Genomic DNA, 18,926 nt, shown 5'->3' on the forward strand with positions numbered 1-18,926 from the left:
AGGGTCATTGCCCAGAGGATGTCCGAGTACCTGCAAAGGAATGCGTACGTCGATACATCTGTACAGAAGGCAGGAATATCAGGGTTCTCTGGCTGCTTGGAACACTCCAGCATGATCTGGCACCAGATCCAAATGGCCAAGGTGGAGAAAAGGGACCTTCATGTAGTCTTCCTCGACCTCGCCAATGCATTTGGCTCTGTGCCCCATGAACTCCTGTGGTCTGCCTTCAGATTTTTCCACATACCGGACACCATCACAACCCTGGTGAAGTCGTACTTCCAGGATCTGCAGTTCTGCTTCACCACCTCAGAGTTCACGACCTCATGGCAGTGCCTGAATGTAGGAATAATGGCGGGATGTACCATTTCTCCGTTGGCATTCATAATGGCAATGGAGGTTATCATCAGATCCTCAAAATGGGTTGCTGGTGGACAGCGAGTCGACTCTGGTTTCCGCCTCCCTCCACTCAGAGCCTACATGGACGACATTACAACATTGACCACCACTGTCCCATGCACCAGGAGACTGCTCAGAAAACTCGAGGAGAACATCAGCTGGGCCCGTATGAAGATTAAACCATCCAAGTCACGCAGCATCTCGATTGTGAAGGCAGTACTCTCTGACCTGAAATTCTTCATCGGAGATGACCAAATCCCAACAGTGTCTGAGCAGCCGGTAAAAAGCCTTGGAAGGTGGTATGATGCAAGCCTGAAGGACAAAGACCAGGTGCAACAGCTGCGCAAAGACATCAGTAGTAGCCTACAGTCCATCGACAACACCCAGCTACCTGGAAAGTTAAAGGCCTGGTGTCTGCAGTTTGGTCTCCTACCCCGGGTGTTGTGGCCCCTAGCAGTGTATGAGGTTCCAATCTCAACAGTGGAGAAGATGGAAAGAGGAGTCACAGGCTACTTAAAGAAGTGGCTCGGAGTTCCACGATGCCTTACCACCATAGGCCTCTATGGAGATGGTGTCCTCAAGCTGCCCCTCACCAGTCTAACAGAGGAATTCAAGTGTGCAAAAACCAGGCTCCAGATGACACTGAATGAATCTCGAGACCCAGTGGTGAGCAACAACGCGCCGACCTTGGCAACTGGGCGCAAATGGAGGCCAGGAAAAGCAGTCCAGGAGGCAACAGCAGCCCTCAGACATGCTGACATTGTGGGTCATGTTCAGCAAGGGAGAGGAGGCCTTGGGCTAACTAGCCGTGCTGCTTGGAGTAAGGCCACTGCACCAGAGCGGCGGAAGATGGTAGTGCAGGAAGTACGCCATCAGGAGGAGGCTGCAAGGTGGGCCAAGGCAGTCTCTCTTGCCAAACAAGGACAGTGGACTCGATGGGACAGTGTGGAGAAGAGGAAGATCAGCTGGAAGGATCTGTGGGCCATGGAAGCGAGGCGGTTGAGCTTTTCCATCAGAGCAACATATGACGTCCTTCCAACACCAGTTAATCTTCACCAATGGTATGGTGAAGATCCGGACTGTGCCCTCTGTTCCATGCCAGCCAACCTCAGGCACATTCTCACAGGGTGTAAAACAAGCCTCACCCAAGGACGCTACACTTGGCGTCACAACCAAGTCCTTAAAAACCTTGCTTCCGCCCTGGAGGACAAGCGAGCTGCCACCAACTCCCTACCACCCCCAGCAGCATCACACCCCTTACGGACGACCTTTGTCCGCGAAGGGGCTAAACCACCGAAGAGCGGCTCTACACCATTAGAGCGAGACCAGCTGCGCTTGGCCCGCGACTGGAAAATGCTAGCTGACATTGGCCGGCAACTTGTGTTTCCTCCGGAGATCGCAACCACCACCCTAAGACCTGACATAGTGCTCTGGTCCCGTTCGCTCAAGAAGGTCTTCATCATTGAGCTCACAGTACCCTGGGAGGACTCAGTAGATGAGGCTTATGAGCGAAAACATCTGCGCTATGCCGATCTAGCTGCCAAAGCACGGCATCATGGCTGGAACACAGAAGTCCGACCAGTGGAGGTGGGCTGCAGAGGTTTTGTGGCAACATCTACAACCAGACTGCTTAGAGACCTGGGAATTAAGGGCCAGAGCCAGCGTTCGGCAATCAAAGCTGTATCAGAGGTGGCAGAAGGCAGCAGTCAATGGCTCTGGATGAAGAGGAAAGACCCCAGCTGGTCCCCGAAGTGAGAGGGCCAGGAGGTATGCGGTCAACAATGCTTGACTCAGGGAGGAAGACGCCCCTGCCATGCATAGTCCCATGGGATGTTGGCTATCAACAACAAGGCAACTCCTTTGACTAATTGGGAATGGGACGCAAGCGTAGGATTGATCACCCTGTCGCTGGCCGCCTTTGGGGAGGGTGTATAGTGTGAAAGGCCGAAACACCCTAGGAACCAAAGGTACACTACTGACGATGCGCTCCCCAAATTTCACCAGTCTCACTGTTCATGAACTCTTGGAAGTGCTTGCACAAAGGATAGTAACATCTCATCCTGTGTTCTTGGAATCTATAATTTCCACCTGTTGTCTATTCCATTTGCACAACAGCATGTGAAATTTATTGTCAATCAGTGTTGCTTCCTAAGTGGACAGTTTGATTTCACAGAAGTGTGATTGACTTGGAGTTACATTGTGTTGTTTAAGTGTTCCCTTTATTTTTTTGAGCAGTGTATTTATAAATTCAACTTTTCAGACATTTCAAGAGAGGCCTGTATAATGTTCAGACAATTAATAGTTTGGAAGATCCCCATTTTATTTAATGAATACAGGAGGTACACATTCAAAGAGTAAAACATGCACTGTCTGTACATCTCCTACTCCCATGAGCCTTGGTAAATGACAATAACTGCCAAACTGTTAAATCACATTAAAAGGTAGATCTTATTCAATTTATACTACTTAATTACTAAAAACAGAAACAGTGCTTTATAAAACTCACAACAACCAATAGCTTTTCTAACAGTATCAAAAGCAGGTGTAAATGGCCAACCCTAGTCAAAAAAAGTAACGACCTTCGTAGTGAATAGGGTGCCATTTCATTCACAGCCAGTGTCCAGGTAGTGGACATGCTAGCATTGGAGTGGCTCATAGGTTAGTGTGGTTCACTTCCTCCAGGGGAGGGTGTAGTAGAGCCTGGATGGAGCTGCGTCTGCCCCTGGTCTTCCTGCGGACAGCACTAATGGAGTCCGGAGAGGTGTGGGGTAGCCAGGCCAGGCCGGCGGCCTCCAGGGTGCTGCTCTGGCTCTGGTTCCTCAGGCTGCGGCGGACAGACCGATGCCCCCTGCAGGGGAGAGGCCTTAGCACATCATCAATGTTGAACTCTTCCTGTGCCCAGGGGGGAAGGAGAGAGTCTGGGTAGGAGGTGGAGGCCTGTTCTATAACATTACCCAGCTCCATTCCTGAACCGTGGTTATCATTCTCCACTGCCTGTGGCCCATTTGGCTGAGAAGCCTGCTCCTCCTCTATGACTGAGCTGGCGTATAAAGAGCTCCTTCTACCCCTGGAGCGGCCTGGGCCCTGAGCTGCTCCTCTCTGCCCGCCTTTGTTTGTACTCTGTTCTACATGGCTCACTGCCTTCTGCTCTGAGGGAGCCACTGTGGTGCTAACCTTATCTGGAGGAGGGCAGGGTGTAGTAGTATCAGTGTCTGCTCTAGCTGGACTATCCCCACTCCTACCTGCATCTGGAAGTGTGCCAGTGCATTGATCTGTATCTACAGGGTCTGAGGTATTGTGTGTATTAGGTTCACCCTCTCTGTTACCAGGTACTGTGTGCTTGGCTGGGCTGGACACTAAAACCTCTGGCTGGGTTGTTTCTGTTGGGTCTTGTTCTGTATCAAAGTTCTCTACCTGCTCCTCGGTCTCTTCACTCAGCCAGTTATCAACAGGAACACTGACCTTCCTGCCCTTCCCTCTACCTACTCTAATAACACTCTGCCTTTTGGTTCTGGCGGTCTCTGTTGGACCTGACCATCTTCTCCAGATCTGTGCTGCTCTTCCAGTCCCAGAGCTGTCTGTGGTGGTGGAGCCTACAGGGCTCTGGCAGTCTACTGAAGGCCCATCAGAGGGCTCTGCAGCTGGGGTGGTGTCTTCTGGTGAGTCCTCACTGACCGGGGGGCAGAAGCAGCTTGACCACAGGGCTGCTGCTGTGACCACTCCGGTGATGGGGTCACTGTTAACGTAATCTTCTAATAGGATGGGGTCTTCTTTGGCTGTGGCGGGAGGACACACAACATGGGTTACTACTGAACATGAGAACGTTGGGCCAGTAACCAAAAGGTCATTGGTTCGATTCCCCGAGCTGACTAGGTGAAAAATCTGTCGATGTGCCCTTCCTTGAGCAAGACACAACCCTAATTGCTCCTGTAAGTTGCTCTGGACAAGAGCATGTGCTAAATAACTAAAATGGAAAACATATTGTCTAGGGCTACTAGCTACTAATACAGACTGTATCTGGACATGCACCTAGTCAGAGTGAATGGCCTATGAGAATGCATATACAATACACAGTAGTAGCATTTCTATTGACTGAACTTAGTATTGTATCTCAAGTGTCTGAGTCAGTGAGAGTAGTTGAATGCGCCTTGACTTGAGTGGTGTATCTAAGTCAGGGGTAGGCAACTAGATTCAGCTGCAGCTGGTCAGGGGGCCAGAAAATAACTATAACACTTTACACTGCAAATTGACCACAATTAAGCCCAAAAAGAAATGTGAAAATAACACCTGGAGACCTGTCCCAAAGCCACTCCTGCATTGTCTTAGGTGTGTGCTTGGGGTCGTTGTCCTGTTGGAAGGCGAACCTTCGCCCCAGTCTGAGGTCCTGAGCGTTCTGGAGAAGGTTTTCATCAAGGAGCTCTCTGTACTTTGCTACTTTCCCTCAAGCCTGACTTGTCTCCCAGTCCCTGCCGCTGTAAAACATCCCCACAGCACTGTAAGGATGGTGCCAGGTTTCCACCAGACATGAAGCTTAGCAATCAGGCCAATGAGTTCAATCTTGATTTCATCAGACCAGAGAATCTTGTTTCTCATGGTCTGAGAGTCCTTTAGGTACCTTTTGGCCAACTCCAAAAAGGCTGTCATGTGCCTTTTACTGAGGAGTGGCTTCCATCTGGCAACTCTACCATAAAGGCCTGATTGGTAGAGTGCTGCAGAGATGGGAGAACCTTCCAGAAGGACAACCATCTCCACAGAGGAACTCTGGAGCTCTGGCAGAGAGACCATCTGGTTCTTCTACCATTTAAGAATGATGGAGGCCACTGTTCTTTGGAACCTTCAATGATGCAGACATTCTTTGCTTCCCTTCACGAGATCTGTGCCTCGAACACAATCCTGTCTCGGTGCTCTAGGGACAATTTCTTCAACCTCATGGCTTGGTTTTTTCTCTGACATGCACTGTCAACTGTGGGACCTTTATATAGACAGGTGTGTGCCTTTCCAAATCATGTCCAATCAAATAAATTTACCACAGGTGGACTACAATCAAGTTGTAGAAACATCTCAAGGATGATCAATGGAATGCACCTGAACTGAATTTAGTCTTATAGCAAAAGGTCTGAATACTTATGAAAAAAAGATATTTCTGTATTTAAATGTTTAATACAATACACACATTTTCAAAACCTGTTTTTGCTTTGTCATTATGGGGTATTGTGTGTAGATTGAGGAAAACAATTAATTTAATCAATTTAAGAATAAGGCTAACAATAATGTGGACAAAGGGGTCTGAATACTTTCTGAATGCACTGTATGTCTCTATTTGTGGGAATTCTTGGGAGCAGATTTTCTAATGGTGATTTTAGTATTTTTAGGCCTACAATTAATTTTTTTACAAAAAACTTGGGGGGACCCCAAAAAAGTAAAATCGCTTGCGGGACGGTTGCCGAACCCTGATCTAAAGTGTCTTCATTAGTGATTGTAGTCCAAGGCCTGTTCGAATACTTCCTTGATGTATACTGTGAATTCAACAGTGGAAGCCTGGCTCTCACCAAACATGTTAAATCAATGATTAGTTCATGGAAGGAATGATTCTTCCTGGGTATTCGAACAGAGCCTAACAGCTGTGTGCTTACCTGTGGGTTTGCAGTTGTGGGGGTGTTGAGGAGAGTGGCTAAGGGAGAACAGGATCTCCGTGATGGGACTGAGGGTGGGGTTCTTGGATGCATAGTCTCTCTTCCCATACAGAGAACGGTTCACCGCCTTCTTCCCAAAGCAATGCTTTGCTGAGTTCTAGAGAAACACAAACACAGTGAACACCCAAGCTGGTTTGCCCCATTCTTACATCACTCCTTGTTTATGTTTTGTTTATTCATTGTTTTACTGTCACCTCTGAGGAATGCAGCTATTACAAGTGTAGCTCAGTTGGTAGAGCACGGCACTTGTAACGCCAGGGTAGTGGGTTCCATTTCCAGAACCACCCATACGTAAATTGTATGCCAACATGACTAAGTCGCTTTGTATAAAAGCTTATGTTAACTGGCATACACTACAGTGCATTCGGAAAGTATTCAGACGCCTTGACTTATTCCACATTTTGTTACGTTATAGCCTTATTTATTCTAAAATGGATGAAATAAAATGTTTTCCTTATCAATCTACACACAATAACCCATAATGACAAAGTGAAAACAGGTTTTTAGACATTTTAGCAAATGTATATTTTTTTTTAACAAAAATACCTTATTTACATAAGTATTCAGACCCTTTGCTATGAGACTCAAATTGAGCTCAGGTGCATCCCGTTTCAATTGATCATCCTTGATGTTTCTACAACTTGATTGTTGTCAACCTGTGGTAAATTCAATTGACTGGACATGATTTGAAAAGGCACACACACCTGTCTATATAAGGTCCCACAGTTGACAGTAGAGGTCGACCGATTAATCGTAATGGCCGATTAATTAGGGCCGATTTCACGTTTTCATAACAATCGGAAATCTGTAATTTTGGACGCCGATTTTGCCAATTAAAAAAATATATATATATATTTACGCCTTTATTTAACTAGGCAAGTCAGTTAAGAACACATTGTTATTTTCAATGACGGCCTAGGAACAGTGGGTTAACTGCCTTGTTCAGGGGCAGAACGACAGATTTTTACCTTGTCAGCTCAGGGATTCAATCTTGCAACCTTACGCTTAACTAGTCCAACGCTCTAACAACCTGCCTCACGAGGAGCCTGCCTGTTACGCGAATGCAGTAAGAAGCCAAGGTAAGTTGCTAGCTAGCATTAAATGTATCTTATAAAAAACAATCAATCAATCATAATCACTAGTTATAACTACACATGGTTGATGATATTACTAGTTAATCTAGCTTGCCCTGCGTTGCATATAATCGATGCGGTGCGCATTCGCGAAAAAGGACCCGTTGCTCCAATGTGTACTTAACCATAAACATCAATGCCTTTCTTAAAATCAATATACAGAAGTATATATTTTTAAACCTGCATATTTAGCTAAAAGAAATCCAGGTTAGCAGGCAATATTAACCAGGTGAAATTGTGTCACTTCTCTTGCGTTCATTGCACGCAGAGTCAGGGTATATGCAACAGTTTGGGCCGCCTGGCTCTATGCGAACTAATTTGCCTGAATTTTACGTAATTATGACATAACATTAAAGGTTGTGCAATGTAACAGGAATATTTAGACTTATGGATGCCACCCGTTAGATAAAATACAGAACGGTTATTTCACTGAAAGAATAAACATTTTGTTTTCGAGATGATAGTTTCCGATTCAACCATATTAATGACCTAAGGCTTGTATTTCTGTGTGTTATTATGTTATAATTAAGTCTATGATTTGATAGAGCAGTCTGACTGAGCGATGGTAGGCAGCAGCAGGCTCGTAAGCAATCATTCAAACAGCATTCGTGCGTTTTGCCAGCAGCTCTTCATGACTTCAAGCCTATCAACTCTCGAGATTAGGCTGGTGTAACCGATGTGAAATGGCTAGCTAGTTAGCGGGGTGCGCGCTAATAGCGTTTCAAACGTCACTCGCTCTGAGACTTGGAGTAGTTGTTCCCCTTGCACTGCATGGGTAACGCTGCTTCGAGGGTGGCTGTTGTTGATGTGTTCCTGGTTCGAGCCCAGGTAGCGGCGGGGAGAGGGATGGAAGCTATACTGTTACACTGGCAATACTAAAGTGCCAATAAGAACATCCAATAGTCAAAGGTATATGAAATACAAATCGTATAAAGAGAAATAGTCCTATAATAACTACATCCTAAAACTTCTTACCTGGGAATATTTAAGACTCATGTTAAAAGGAACCACCAGCTTTCATATGTTCTCTTGTTCTGAGCAAGGAACTTCTTACATGGCACATATTGCACTTTTACTTTCTTCTCCAACACTTTGTTTTTGCATTTAAACCAAATTGAACATGTTTCATTATTTATTTGAGGCCAAATTGATTTTGATGTATTAAATTAAGTTAAAATAAGTGTTCATTCAGTATTGTTGTAATTGTCATTATTACAAATAAATAAAAATCGTCCGATTAATCAGCATCGGCTTTTTTGGTCCTCCAATAATCGGTATCGGCGTTGAAAAATCATAATCGGCCGACCTCTAGTTGTCAGTGCATGTCAGAACAAAAACCAAGCCGTGAGGTTGAAGGAATTGTCCGTAGAGATCCGGGACAGGATTGTGTCGAGGCACAGATCTGGGGAAGGGCACCAAAAAATGTCTGCTGCGTTGAAGGTCCCCAAGAACACAGTGGCCTCCATCATTCTTAAATGGAAGAAGTTTGGAACCACCAAGACTCTCCTTCCTAGAGCTGGCCGCTCGGTCAAACTGAGCAATCCAGGGAGAAGGGCCTTGCTCAGGGACGTGACAAAGAACCTGTGTTTTAATAAAATCAACTATGTGCATTGATCTTGTCTGGATGGCTCAAGAGGGCGCCAGAGCTAGATAACCAGAAGAAAAAACCTTAACCCAACTACTCTCCTCCCGCTCCTGCTGGCTTTCGCAGATTCTGCCATTACTCTCCTGAAGTTGCCGGTAATAGGCTACACGAGGAGTTGGCAAACTTTCTCATGTAGTATACTACTTCTACCGATCTGCCTGCCAGTTATGGTTTCACATATGCACATTTGTGAAAGTTTCATTTAATTTATAATAATGCCTTTATACCTCAAAATCATTGTCATGTGGTTAATAACAATTCTATCCAAATAAATTAAAATGATAAACCTAAAAAGTTACTTCTATTGCCATCTATGTAAGAACAGCCTACATAAAGCCAACAAATAACATTGCAGCCTGCAGGTAGAAAATATCCAGATTAAAAATAAATAACCAATAAATCACATTGGCTACACATTGCCCATCTGCAACGAACTTGAAACATTGTATCAACTATTAACTTGGGTAAGGCCCAAAGCTTGCCTAGCGAACTTGCAACATTGTAGAAAATATTCTCGGCCCTCATTTTCCCATGCCAGTGAGCTCTGGACAGTAGCTCGCTGAGTACCGGCACCTCAAATGTTCTACTGCTTGAGCTCCTGTTCATCTTATAGAATATTAGGATCAAAATAATTGTGGAGCTCCTGCACCTAAATATAAACAGTACCCGCAGCCAAAATAAGTACCGGAACCTATTTCAGTCCAAGTCAAGTACTGATAAGAAGCCTATTTTATGACGTTTCCACTGGATCAGAGCCTTACATTTTCCCCTTTCACACCAAGTGGTTATTGAAAGGGAGAGAACTGGAAAGATTTTTCAAATTCATTGAGGAACTATTGTCATTCTCAATGGATGTAAAAACAGACTTTGTTTGCTTGCTGTTTGAGGTGAAGAAAACATTACTTTAGGAATTTCCACAGGTTATTAGTGATGGTGCATTAAGCCAATCAGAAATACTATCAGATCCCCAAATGGGCACATTTATATACCTACATTTGCACGCAGGCTAGGTAAACTATATGCCTACTTCTATACGTGAGCGTCCTTACTCAACATTGACAGGAGAGCTCCAAACAAAAGACAATGACTAAATTGACAGAACTAGTAAATGGAATGAAATAAACCAAAACTTGTTTAGCATAGGTTGTGCACTCTGCAAACAACGTGTCCACTCCGACAATGAGAACAGGAAGACTGAAATAATAATATTGAATGCATTAAAATAACCGTAACAAACATTGTAGATTAGAAATTATAGGAATTAACGGTAAATGTACAACTGGTGATATACAGTACCAAGAAACACGAGCAATGGACATTAGACCGGTGGAAATCTGTCCTTTGGTCTGATGAGTCCAAATGAGATTTTGGGTTCCAACCGCCGAGTCTTTGTGAGACGCAGAGTAGGTGAACAGATGATCTCCGCATGTGTGGTTCCCACCGTGAAGCATGGAGGTGGTGTGATGGTGCTTTGCTGGTGACACTGATATATTTAGAATTCAAGGCACACTTAACCAGCATGGCTACCACAGAATTCTGCAGCGATACACCATCCCATCTGGTGTTGCGTTTAGTGGGACTATCACTTGTTTTTCAACAGGACAATGACCCAACACAGCTCCATGTAAGGGCTATTTGACCAAGAAGGAGAGTGATGGAGTGCACAATCACCTGACCTCAACCCAATTGAGATGGTGTGGGATGAGTTGGTGTGGGATGAGTTGGACCGCAGAGTGAAGGAAAAAGCAACCAACAAGTGCTCAGCATATGTGGGAACTCCTTCAAGACTGTTGGAAAAGCATTCCAGGTGAAGCTGGTTGAGAGAATACCAAGAGTGTGCAAAGCTGTCATTAAGGCAAAGGGTGCCTACTTTGAAGAATCTCAAATATAAAATATATTTCTATTTGTTTAACACTTTTTGGGTTACTACATGATTCCATGTGTTATTTCATGGTTTTGATGTCTTCACTAATTATTCTACAATGTAGAAAATAGTACAAAAAAAAAAAAAAAATTGAATGAGTAGGTGTGTCCAAACTTTTGACTGATACTCCATGTAATGGGGAATTGATATACACTAACAATCAAATGCAAACAATTCACACAATGAAGTTGTAAAACAAGGAATATACACAAATTGGCAAGAGAGCGCATTCTGGAGAGCGCAGTGCATTGTGCATCTGGGGGCATGGTCAATCCCACGTCTGCATTGGCCATGCAGCATTTACGGTGATACGACCTCAGCAGAAGTCAAGCCATTCATACTTCTTGCGCTTCACAGAGCTGTTGTCAAGGAAGTGAGTTTGTATTTATACAGGATGTACCACCCCCACCTACCGTCAACCAATCATGTCAATGCGGAGCTTTACAAAGCCCTCCGCATTGTTACAACATTTGGAAGGCACATAGTGATGGGTACAGAGCTGGATTTAGCCTCTGCATGCTCCGCAATTACGTCACACTCTCCATATGGAGCCTCCGACCACATTTTCATATCGAGCCTATATTGGCTTTTAGTCTAGGCCTCCGCAATAGATTAGTTCACCGAGATGGATGCAAATGTTACTGATCGACTAAAACAAATCTCGGTCGACCAACAGCCCAATGACCAAACAATCGACTAATTGGGGTCAGCCCTACCAGAAGGACAACCATCTCTACAGCACTCCACCATTCAGGCCTTTATGGTAGAGTGGACAGACTGAAGCCACTCCTCAGTAAAAGGCATGCGACAGTCCGCCAAAAGACACCTAAAGAAACAAGATTCTCTGGTCTGATGAAACCAAGATTGAACTCTTTGGCCTAAATGCCAAGAGTAAAGTCTGGAGGAAATCTGGCACCATCCCTACGCTGAAGCATGGTGGTGGCAGCATCATGCTGTGGGGATGTTTTTCAGTGGCAGGGACTTGGAGAATAGTCAGGATTGAGGAAAAAATGAAGGGAGAAAAGTACAGAGAGATCCTTGATGAAGTCCTGAGCACTCTGGAGCAGGTTCTGACTGGGGCGAAGTTTCACCTTCCAACAGGACAACGACCCTAAGCACACAGCCAAGACAACGCAGGATTAGCTTTGGGGCAAGTCTCAATGTCCTTGAGTGGCCCAGCCAGAGCCCAGACTTAAACCTGATCAAACATCTCTGGAGAGACCTGAAAATAACTGTGCAGCGACGCTCCCCATCCAACCTGACAGAGCTTGAGAGGGTCTGCAGAGAAGAATGGGAGAAACTCCCCAAATACAGGTGTGCCAAGCTTGTAGTGTCATGCCCAAGAAGACTCAATGCTGTAATCACTGCCAAAAGGTGCTTCAACAAAGTACTGAGTAAAGGGTCTCAATACGTATGTAAATGTGATCTGTTTTTTTGTAATACACAAAAAAAAACTGTTTTGCTTCGTCTTTATTCGGTATTGTGTGTAGATGATTTAATCTATTTTAGATTAAGGCTGCAACGTAACAACATTTTGAAAAAGTCAAGGGGTCTGAAAACATTCAGAATGGACTGTATATATTATTATTATAACAATCCCAGTAGTTTCTTCTGTGGCCCCTCAATGCTCATTCCCTTCCTTTCCAAAACTAAAGTAAATACCACAAGTACTCCAAACACCACCACCTTCTAAATTAAGTTCAATTCTTGCAGAAATTTGAATAAAGTAACTACCTAAATTCCTTGAGCATGAGAAAGGCAGATTGACTGTGGCTTACAACGAGGCAAGTAGCTTGGTGTATGTAATACCTCCCTGAGGCTTAGCTCACTGTACTACCCACAGCCACAGTGTGTAATATTATACGTCTCTGTAGATAGACTTATGCGTGATGAGCAGAGCCCAGACTGACCTTCATCCTCCCACAGGCAGACTTGGCAGCCGTACGAGACGACCTCTTCTTCACAGGCTCACTCTTCTCCTCTGGTTGCTGAAAGAACAGAGATAGATAAGAGAGATATGAAGAGATATGCAGTTAGAGAGGTGGCATTAGGATAGGATCTATTTGGATACACTCACAAGCTCTTCCATTGAGATTAACCCTAGATCATCAGATTAAGATAGTAATAATAGTATGATAATCTTATCTCTGGACCAATATTATCTAATTGGTGTGTAAGTGGAGGGAATGAGGATATCCTGTTCAGTGAATGAGTGGTGCGTTACCAGACCTTTCTCTTTCTGCTGCGAGAGCGGGCTGTGGCAGCTGGTTCTGGCTCCAGGGCAGGGTCAGGCACTGGGGCAGGGTCAGGCACTGGGGCAGCATCTAAAGCAAACACACCTCCGCTTAAGCCTCTCATTTGACCTCACTGACACCCCTGTAAACACTAAACCAATGACTTGAGGCTGAGGAGGAGAGGTGCTGTTACATAAGGGGAGAGAGTGAAAGGTGGGTGGAATAGAATTTGAAGTCTGACCATACGTCCCAAATGGCACCCTATTCCCTATATGGTGCACTATTTAGGAAATAGGGTGTCATTTGAGACACACAACCAGTCTAAACTGAAGTAACTAGATCTCACCTGGCATTTCCTCACGAACAGAGTCCTCCTCTTGAAAAGCTGAGGTCAGATCCAGAGGTCCAGTCTCCAGCTCTGGAAATACATACAAAAGTGACAACAATGTGAAGTTTTACACAGAGCTTGACTAGAAACAGCTTCCTCTCAGCAATGATCACTGTTCAACAACCAACCTGCATTGTCCATCCATGAACTGTCAACATCTTCTTCCATTGAAGGGAAAGGGATCTGAGGGCATAGAGAATTACTGCATTATTTACATGGTCAATAACTAACCCACATGCTGGATTACCAGAAAGAACAATTCAATGATTGGTCGTACTCATTAGGGAACACTGTAGCAAAACGTTTGGCAAAGGAAAACAAGTGTTTCTTATTGGAAGTTCAGGTAGTCCCTTCCTGTTTCAGTAACCGTCTGCTTCCGTTTGGTCACTAATGAATACGACCCTGGCCTCATCATTTTGGGGCAGGTCAATCACTGTGTTGGTGATAGACAGGTACCTTTCCCTGAGTGTGGGTGCTCTCCTGTTCCCCACAGCAGGGTCCCATAGTGAGGGGTGGGGAGGCTCCAGTTAGAGAGGGGCTGCTGAAGTCCAGCTGGGCTAGGGTTAAGGGGGTCTTCAGCAGTGACCTCAGCTGGGACCCCCCGGCAGATGTTGGGGCGCAGACCGGGGTTCCCCCCTTCCGTAGAGGGGTGCTGGGGGGAAGGTTTTTGTCAAAGAGTTCAGGGGGCAGCAGGATCCCGAAACGCACATGCTTCTTTATAGTGGAGTTAACGTTGCCACCATCAGCTTCATCTGAAGGACAAATAAATATTGTTTACTCATCAACATCACTTGACCATAACAGATTTATTCAACCTACTGCTTCTCATACAGAAAAATGTTAGAGGGTGATGAATCATGACCAACAACAGCCTTTGCTGCTCACAGAAACAAGCCTTTTCGTGCCTCAGTTTTTGCTTAGTCAATATTGGCTGTAGTATGCTTAACTTGCACTGGGCTTCAAAGCGTGATAAAGATGAAAGGATAGGATCCTCTATAACAGAGGAGAACAGCATATTTACCAGTGGGGTTCACCTCCAAAAGAGATGGCATGACGAACAGCTGAGGCAGAGTTGTCCTGACTCGTCCTGAATGCAAAACCAGAGGTTGGCTGGGGCTGTGCAGTTCAAAAGAGCACTCCTGTGGGGTGAGAGGGAACCAAAGATAATGTTTGAGAGGCAGGCAGGAACCTGTGGTGAAAGTAGCAGTTGTGTTCACTGCAGAACTGTGAGGGCTTCACAGAGAGGAAAGGAGGCTGGGGTGTTGTGTCTCAAATGGAACCCTATATAGTTCATTACATTTGACCAGGGCTCGGGCCCTGGACCAAAGTTTTTTTGTTTGTTTTTTACACCAGGTGAGTTGACACTACATAAGCAATAGGGTGCCATTTGGAACAAATATTGGTGTGTGTGTGGATGAGGCTAGATGAAATCTTACCTGGTCCTGCTCCTCCTTGGTGGGAGTGCAGTGCTGCTTCATAGGAGAGGGCTGTGGCTTGCCCTGGGACATAGCATCAGTACCCAGGGCTGGTGACAGAGACACACTAGCAGGTTCTACATTGAGAGTTGGCTGATGGTCCTTATTCTGGACAACTGCAACCTAAGGAGGTGATCATGATGGGTTAGTGGTTGTCAGGACATTGTGGTCACAGTATAATGGTTGATAATAATTAATTTAGTTTAGAAAGACTTTTCTTACCAGTTGCTCAACATGCACACGACAAAGTTGAAAAAAAGACACCAACAGATTCTGAATGGTTTGCCAAGTTATATTAGTCATTTAACAGACAGAAATGTTTTGCCAGTGTGATGAGGTTACCTCCTTGTTCTGTTGCTGCTTCAGTATGGTGGCAGTGCGTTTGAGGACAGGAGTGGTGGCCTCCCTAATCTCCTCCACACACTCCCCCAGAGTACGTGCTGTGCAGCGCCTCTTACTGGGTGGGGAAGTCAGAGAGGGATGCTGGCTCACTGGGGACATGTTCTCCTTCCCACCACTATCACAGCTCCACCCACCTGATAGTTAAGACAACACCCATCAACAACTATAGCCCAGAATAGAAAACTCTTAAAGAATATACTAAAAGGGACCATCTGTAGTATCTGGATGAGACATTTTCAGGAGCTCCAAAAACATTACACAAGAAAAATGCTGGTTTCTCCATGCCCTCACTGAAGTATAACGTACATATTAAAACTTTAAAAAGGTGCTACACATAGGATTTGTATTTTTGCATTGTAATTTCAGAAAATGTCCATAATACATATTCCGCTAATAGTGAAATGATAGTGTTTCACAGTATTACTTACCACCGGTGTTGTGATTGAGAAAACAAGCAATGAATAGTGTAGGGAATCATTGTACCACAAACTGAAATTGAGGGAACAGTGTAGAATTTTAGCAAGCAGGAAATGACAGAACAGCTTTCCCAGTTCGACAACAAATTCTGCTCCTTCTGGAAAAATCAATAGGCAAATATCACAGCCAATCACAACACTGGCGTAATACTGTAAAACACTATAATTCCACTATTAGCACCATATACTGTATATTATGGACATTTTCTGAAATTACAATGCAAAAAATATCCTACAAATCCTACAAATCCTTTAAGCACCTTTAACATTTTTTGGGGGAAAAGTCCAACATAACCTAATAACTTTTAAATAGTATACTCAGACAAAGCACCAGTTTCAGTTCACGTAATAATATGTGATAAATAACTGATTTATCCTTTTTCATTGAAGCAGACTGACCACCAGACAGAACATCTCTTGTCTTGATGCATCCCCCTGTGTGATTGTCCTGTTTCAGCACTGCTTCATTCTCCTCCACATTCATAATGCTCTGGAAGATGGCCATCTTCTGCTTTAGAGTAGAGGGGACTCTGGGAAAGAAGGGGATGGCGTGGGTATCCTACGAAGAGAGAAAAAAGAAATGCACAGTAAACACAAATGGCTTCAAATTTTATGTGATGCAATTGGTTCATTTTCAATGACAAATGCAGTGTAGCAAGAGACAGCTTATAGGCTTGTCATGAATGTAACTAAGACTATTATAGCTCCAACTCGGATGAACACAAACAGTCCTAGAGCAATTTTTATCTGCAGTGCACTAGTTATGTTAATTCCACAATCTTTGAGTATGAATGAATGAGCAAACTCATCTCACCTGTTGTGTTGGGGGAGTTTCCATCCTTTGTTGGGCAATGTAGCAGATTAGGGAGTTGGTCTCTGGTGAACTCCGTACCCCAACATTAGACCTCCGCTTCACCTTCAGCTGAGCTAGGCGAGATTTTTCTGGGGAAAGACAATACATGCACCATTCTTGATTCAGAAAAACAAACAATTGTCTTGTGTCTTGACAACGCAATGTCTAGACCTTGAACATATAGCTAGCTACATTGCCCAGATAAATTTGTGTTTAGGGTTATAATAATGAGTTAATTGCAGGGTAAAGTCGGAAAGAGCAGTGGACCCAGTGGAATGATATCAACAGAGTCAACTCACTTCTTCTGTCTGAATTACCTTTGACGTTAGAAGATGGCGTGAAGCTTTGAGTGGAGATACCCAGTTGGGAGGGTGTGAGCAGGGTGAAATCCAAGGGTGATGTGATGTTGCTCATTGTAGAAAGACACGAGGCCTCCAGTAGAGTCAAGTTGTCCATTTTCAACTCTGAACTTAACGTTAGCTACCTTCAACAGAAAGGACTGGAAGCACCTTAAGTGGGGTCTGTCATCTAAACCAAGAAATCACTCAACTGTTGTCAATAACAGTTGATAAAATTGGGTCGATAATGCATTCAATAAAGGCAAGACGGCTGACAAACCAAGCAACGAATGATGATCACACAAAAGTTTAAACAAGTGCTAGCGAGGAAAGGTTATGCGACAGGCGTTTGTAGCTTGCAAGTTATTGACGCTATACATCCAACAAGTACATATTAAAAACGACGTTAAAGCCATTTAACACCTTTATAAACCAACTCTGACGTTAGCGAAATACAAGTTCACATTTACGTTACAAAATGGCTAGCTAACGTTAGCTCAGAGTTTCTTGGCCAGCTAACTTTAACAATACATTCATTGAATCGACAAACATATTACCTAGCGAAACAGATCAGCGACCATAGTAATAATAATAAGCTAGCTAAATGACTAGATAGCAACAACGAAACAGTTTTCCAGCTAGCTAGCCTAGGTCCCTAGCGAAATTTTCAAATTTCGCACCACTCACAGTAGCCGTGGCACGAAATTCCTTCCGCGACTCGAATAAAGGCTAAAATCATGTTGAACGTAAACATGTCCAACAAAATAATTACATCTACGTTTTACAAACGTAAAAGTCAATTCAAAAACGTTTGCATTCAAACGTAACAAAATACTGACATAATGCGATAGTTATGGACATTTGGGGACTATATCGTATGTCTACAGAAGGATCTAATTTCATACGAACTCGCCAATGAATGTGAAAACACATGTCACGTGTCTCTGCAATATCCAATGAATCACATTTGCTTTAGTACTCTAAAATGTGTCCCTACGCATTCAAAATAAGTATGAACAGCTCAAGTATCCCAACGTATTCCCCGAAACAAATCAAAGCTAAAGAAACGTCCCGATTGTTCAGAAATACAGTGGTATTTTCATGCACTCTTATTTGTATTACAACTTAGTCTCACATAGCCTATATAATGCATCTAAAATGTCAAGAAATTGTGATGAAAACCAAATAGGCAGCCAGTTGGATTGGTTAGATCAGTGGTTCCCAAACTTGTTATAGTCCCGTACCCCTTCAAACATTCAACTTCCAGCTAAGTACCCCCTCTAGCACCAGGGTCAGCCCACTCTCAAATGTTGTTTTTTGCCATCAGTGTAAGCCTGCCACACACGACACATTTATTAAACATACGAATGAGTGTCAGTTTTTGTCACAACCCGACTAGTGGGAAGTGACAAAGAGCTCTTCTAGGACCAGGACACAAATAATATAATAATAATATATTTAAAAAATGTCTTTATTTAGCCATTTTACATATAAAACCTTATTTGTTCATAAAAAATTGTGAATAACTCACCACAGGTTATGAGAAGGGTGGTCTTGAAAGGATGCACATAACTCTGCAATGTTGGGTTGTATTGGAGAGAGTCTCAGTCTTAAATCATTTCCCTATCCAGAAATCTGTCAGTGGCTTCTGATTAAATTACATTTTCACAGAACGCTTGTTGCAATTTCGATGAGGCTCTCTAGTTCAGATATCGGTAAGTGGACTGGAGGTAGGGCATGAAAGGGATAACGAATCCAGTTGTTTATGTCATCCGTTTCAGGAAAGTACCTGCGTAATTGTGCACCCAGCTCACTCAGGTGCTTCACTATAGCACATTTGACATTGTCTGTAAGCTTGAGTTCATTTGCACACAAAAAATCATACAATGATGGAAAGACCTGTGTGTTGTCCTTGTTAATGCAGACAGAAAAGAGCTCCAACTTCTTAATCATAGCCTCAATTTTGTCC

At 43.9% G+C, this 18,926-nt stretch overlaps 1 protein-coding gene across 6 annotated transcripts; it reads right to left on the reverse strand.

Annotated features, from left to right (window-relative positions):
- Positions 1-2,695: 2,695 nt before the first annotated feature.
- cdca2 (cell division cycle associated 2) lies at positions 2,696-17,845 on the reverse strand. Of its 6 annotated transcripts, none has more exons than XM_071352687.1 (14): positions 17,645-17,845; positions 16,937-17,147; positions 16,581-16,708; positions 16,166-16,325; positions 15,231-15,424; positions 14,850-15,011; positions 14,435-14,552; positions 13,870-14,165; positions 13,542-13,596; positions 13,372-13,443; positions 13,021-13,115; positions 12,702-12,779; positions 6,030-6,186; positions 2,696-4,172 (listed from the first exon to the last, which is right to left on the reverse strand). In XM_071352687.1, exons 2-14 carry the CDS (start codon positions 17,073-17,075, stop codon positions 3,049-3,051), a joined length of 2,778 nt encoding a protein of 925 aa, XP_071208788.1. In that variant the 5' UTR covers positions 17,076-17,147; positions 17,645-17,845; the 3' UTR covers positions 2,696-3,048. The 6 variants fall into 6 exon arrangements, with proteins under 6 accessions (XP_071208788.1, XP_071208789.1, XP_071208787.1 ...); XM_071352688.1 differs by having other exon boundaries at positions 16,937-17,168; XM_071352686.1 differs by lacking the exon at positions 17,645-17,845 and adding an exon at positions 17,515-17,638.
- Positions 17,846-18,926: the final 1,081 nt, after the last annotated feature.

The sequence above is a fragment of the Salvelinus alpinus genome, chromosome 19 (assembly GCF_045679555.1).
Source record: "Salvelinus alpinus chromosome 19, SLU_Salpinus.1, whole genome shotgun sequence".
Classification (NCBI taxonomy): domain Eukaryota; kingdom Metazoa; phylum Chordata; class Actinopteri; order Salmoniformes; family Salmonidae; genus Salvelinus; species Salvelinus alpinus.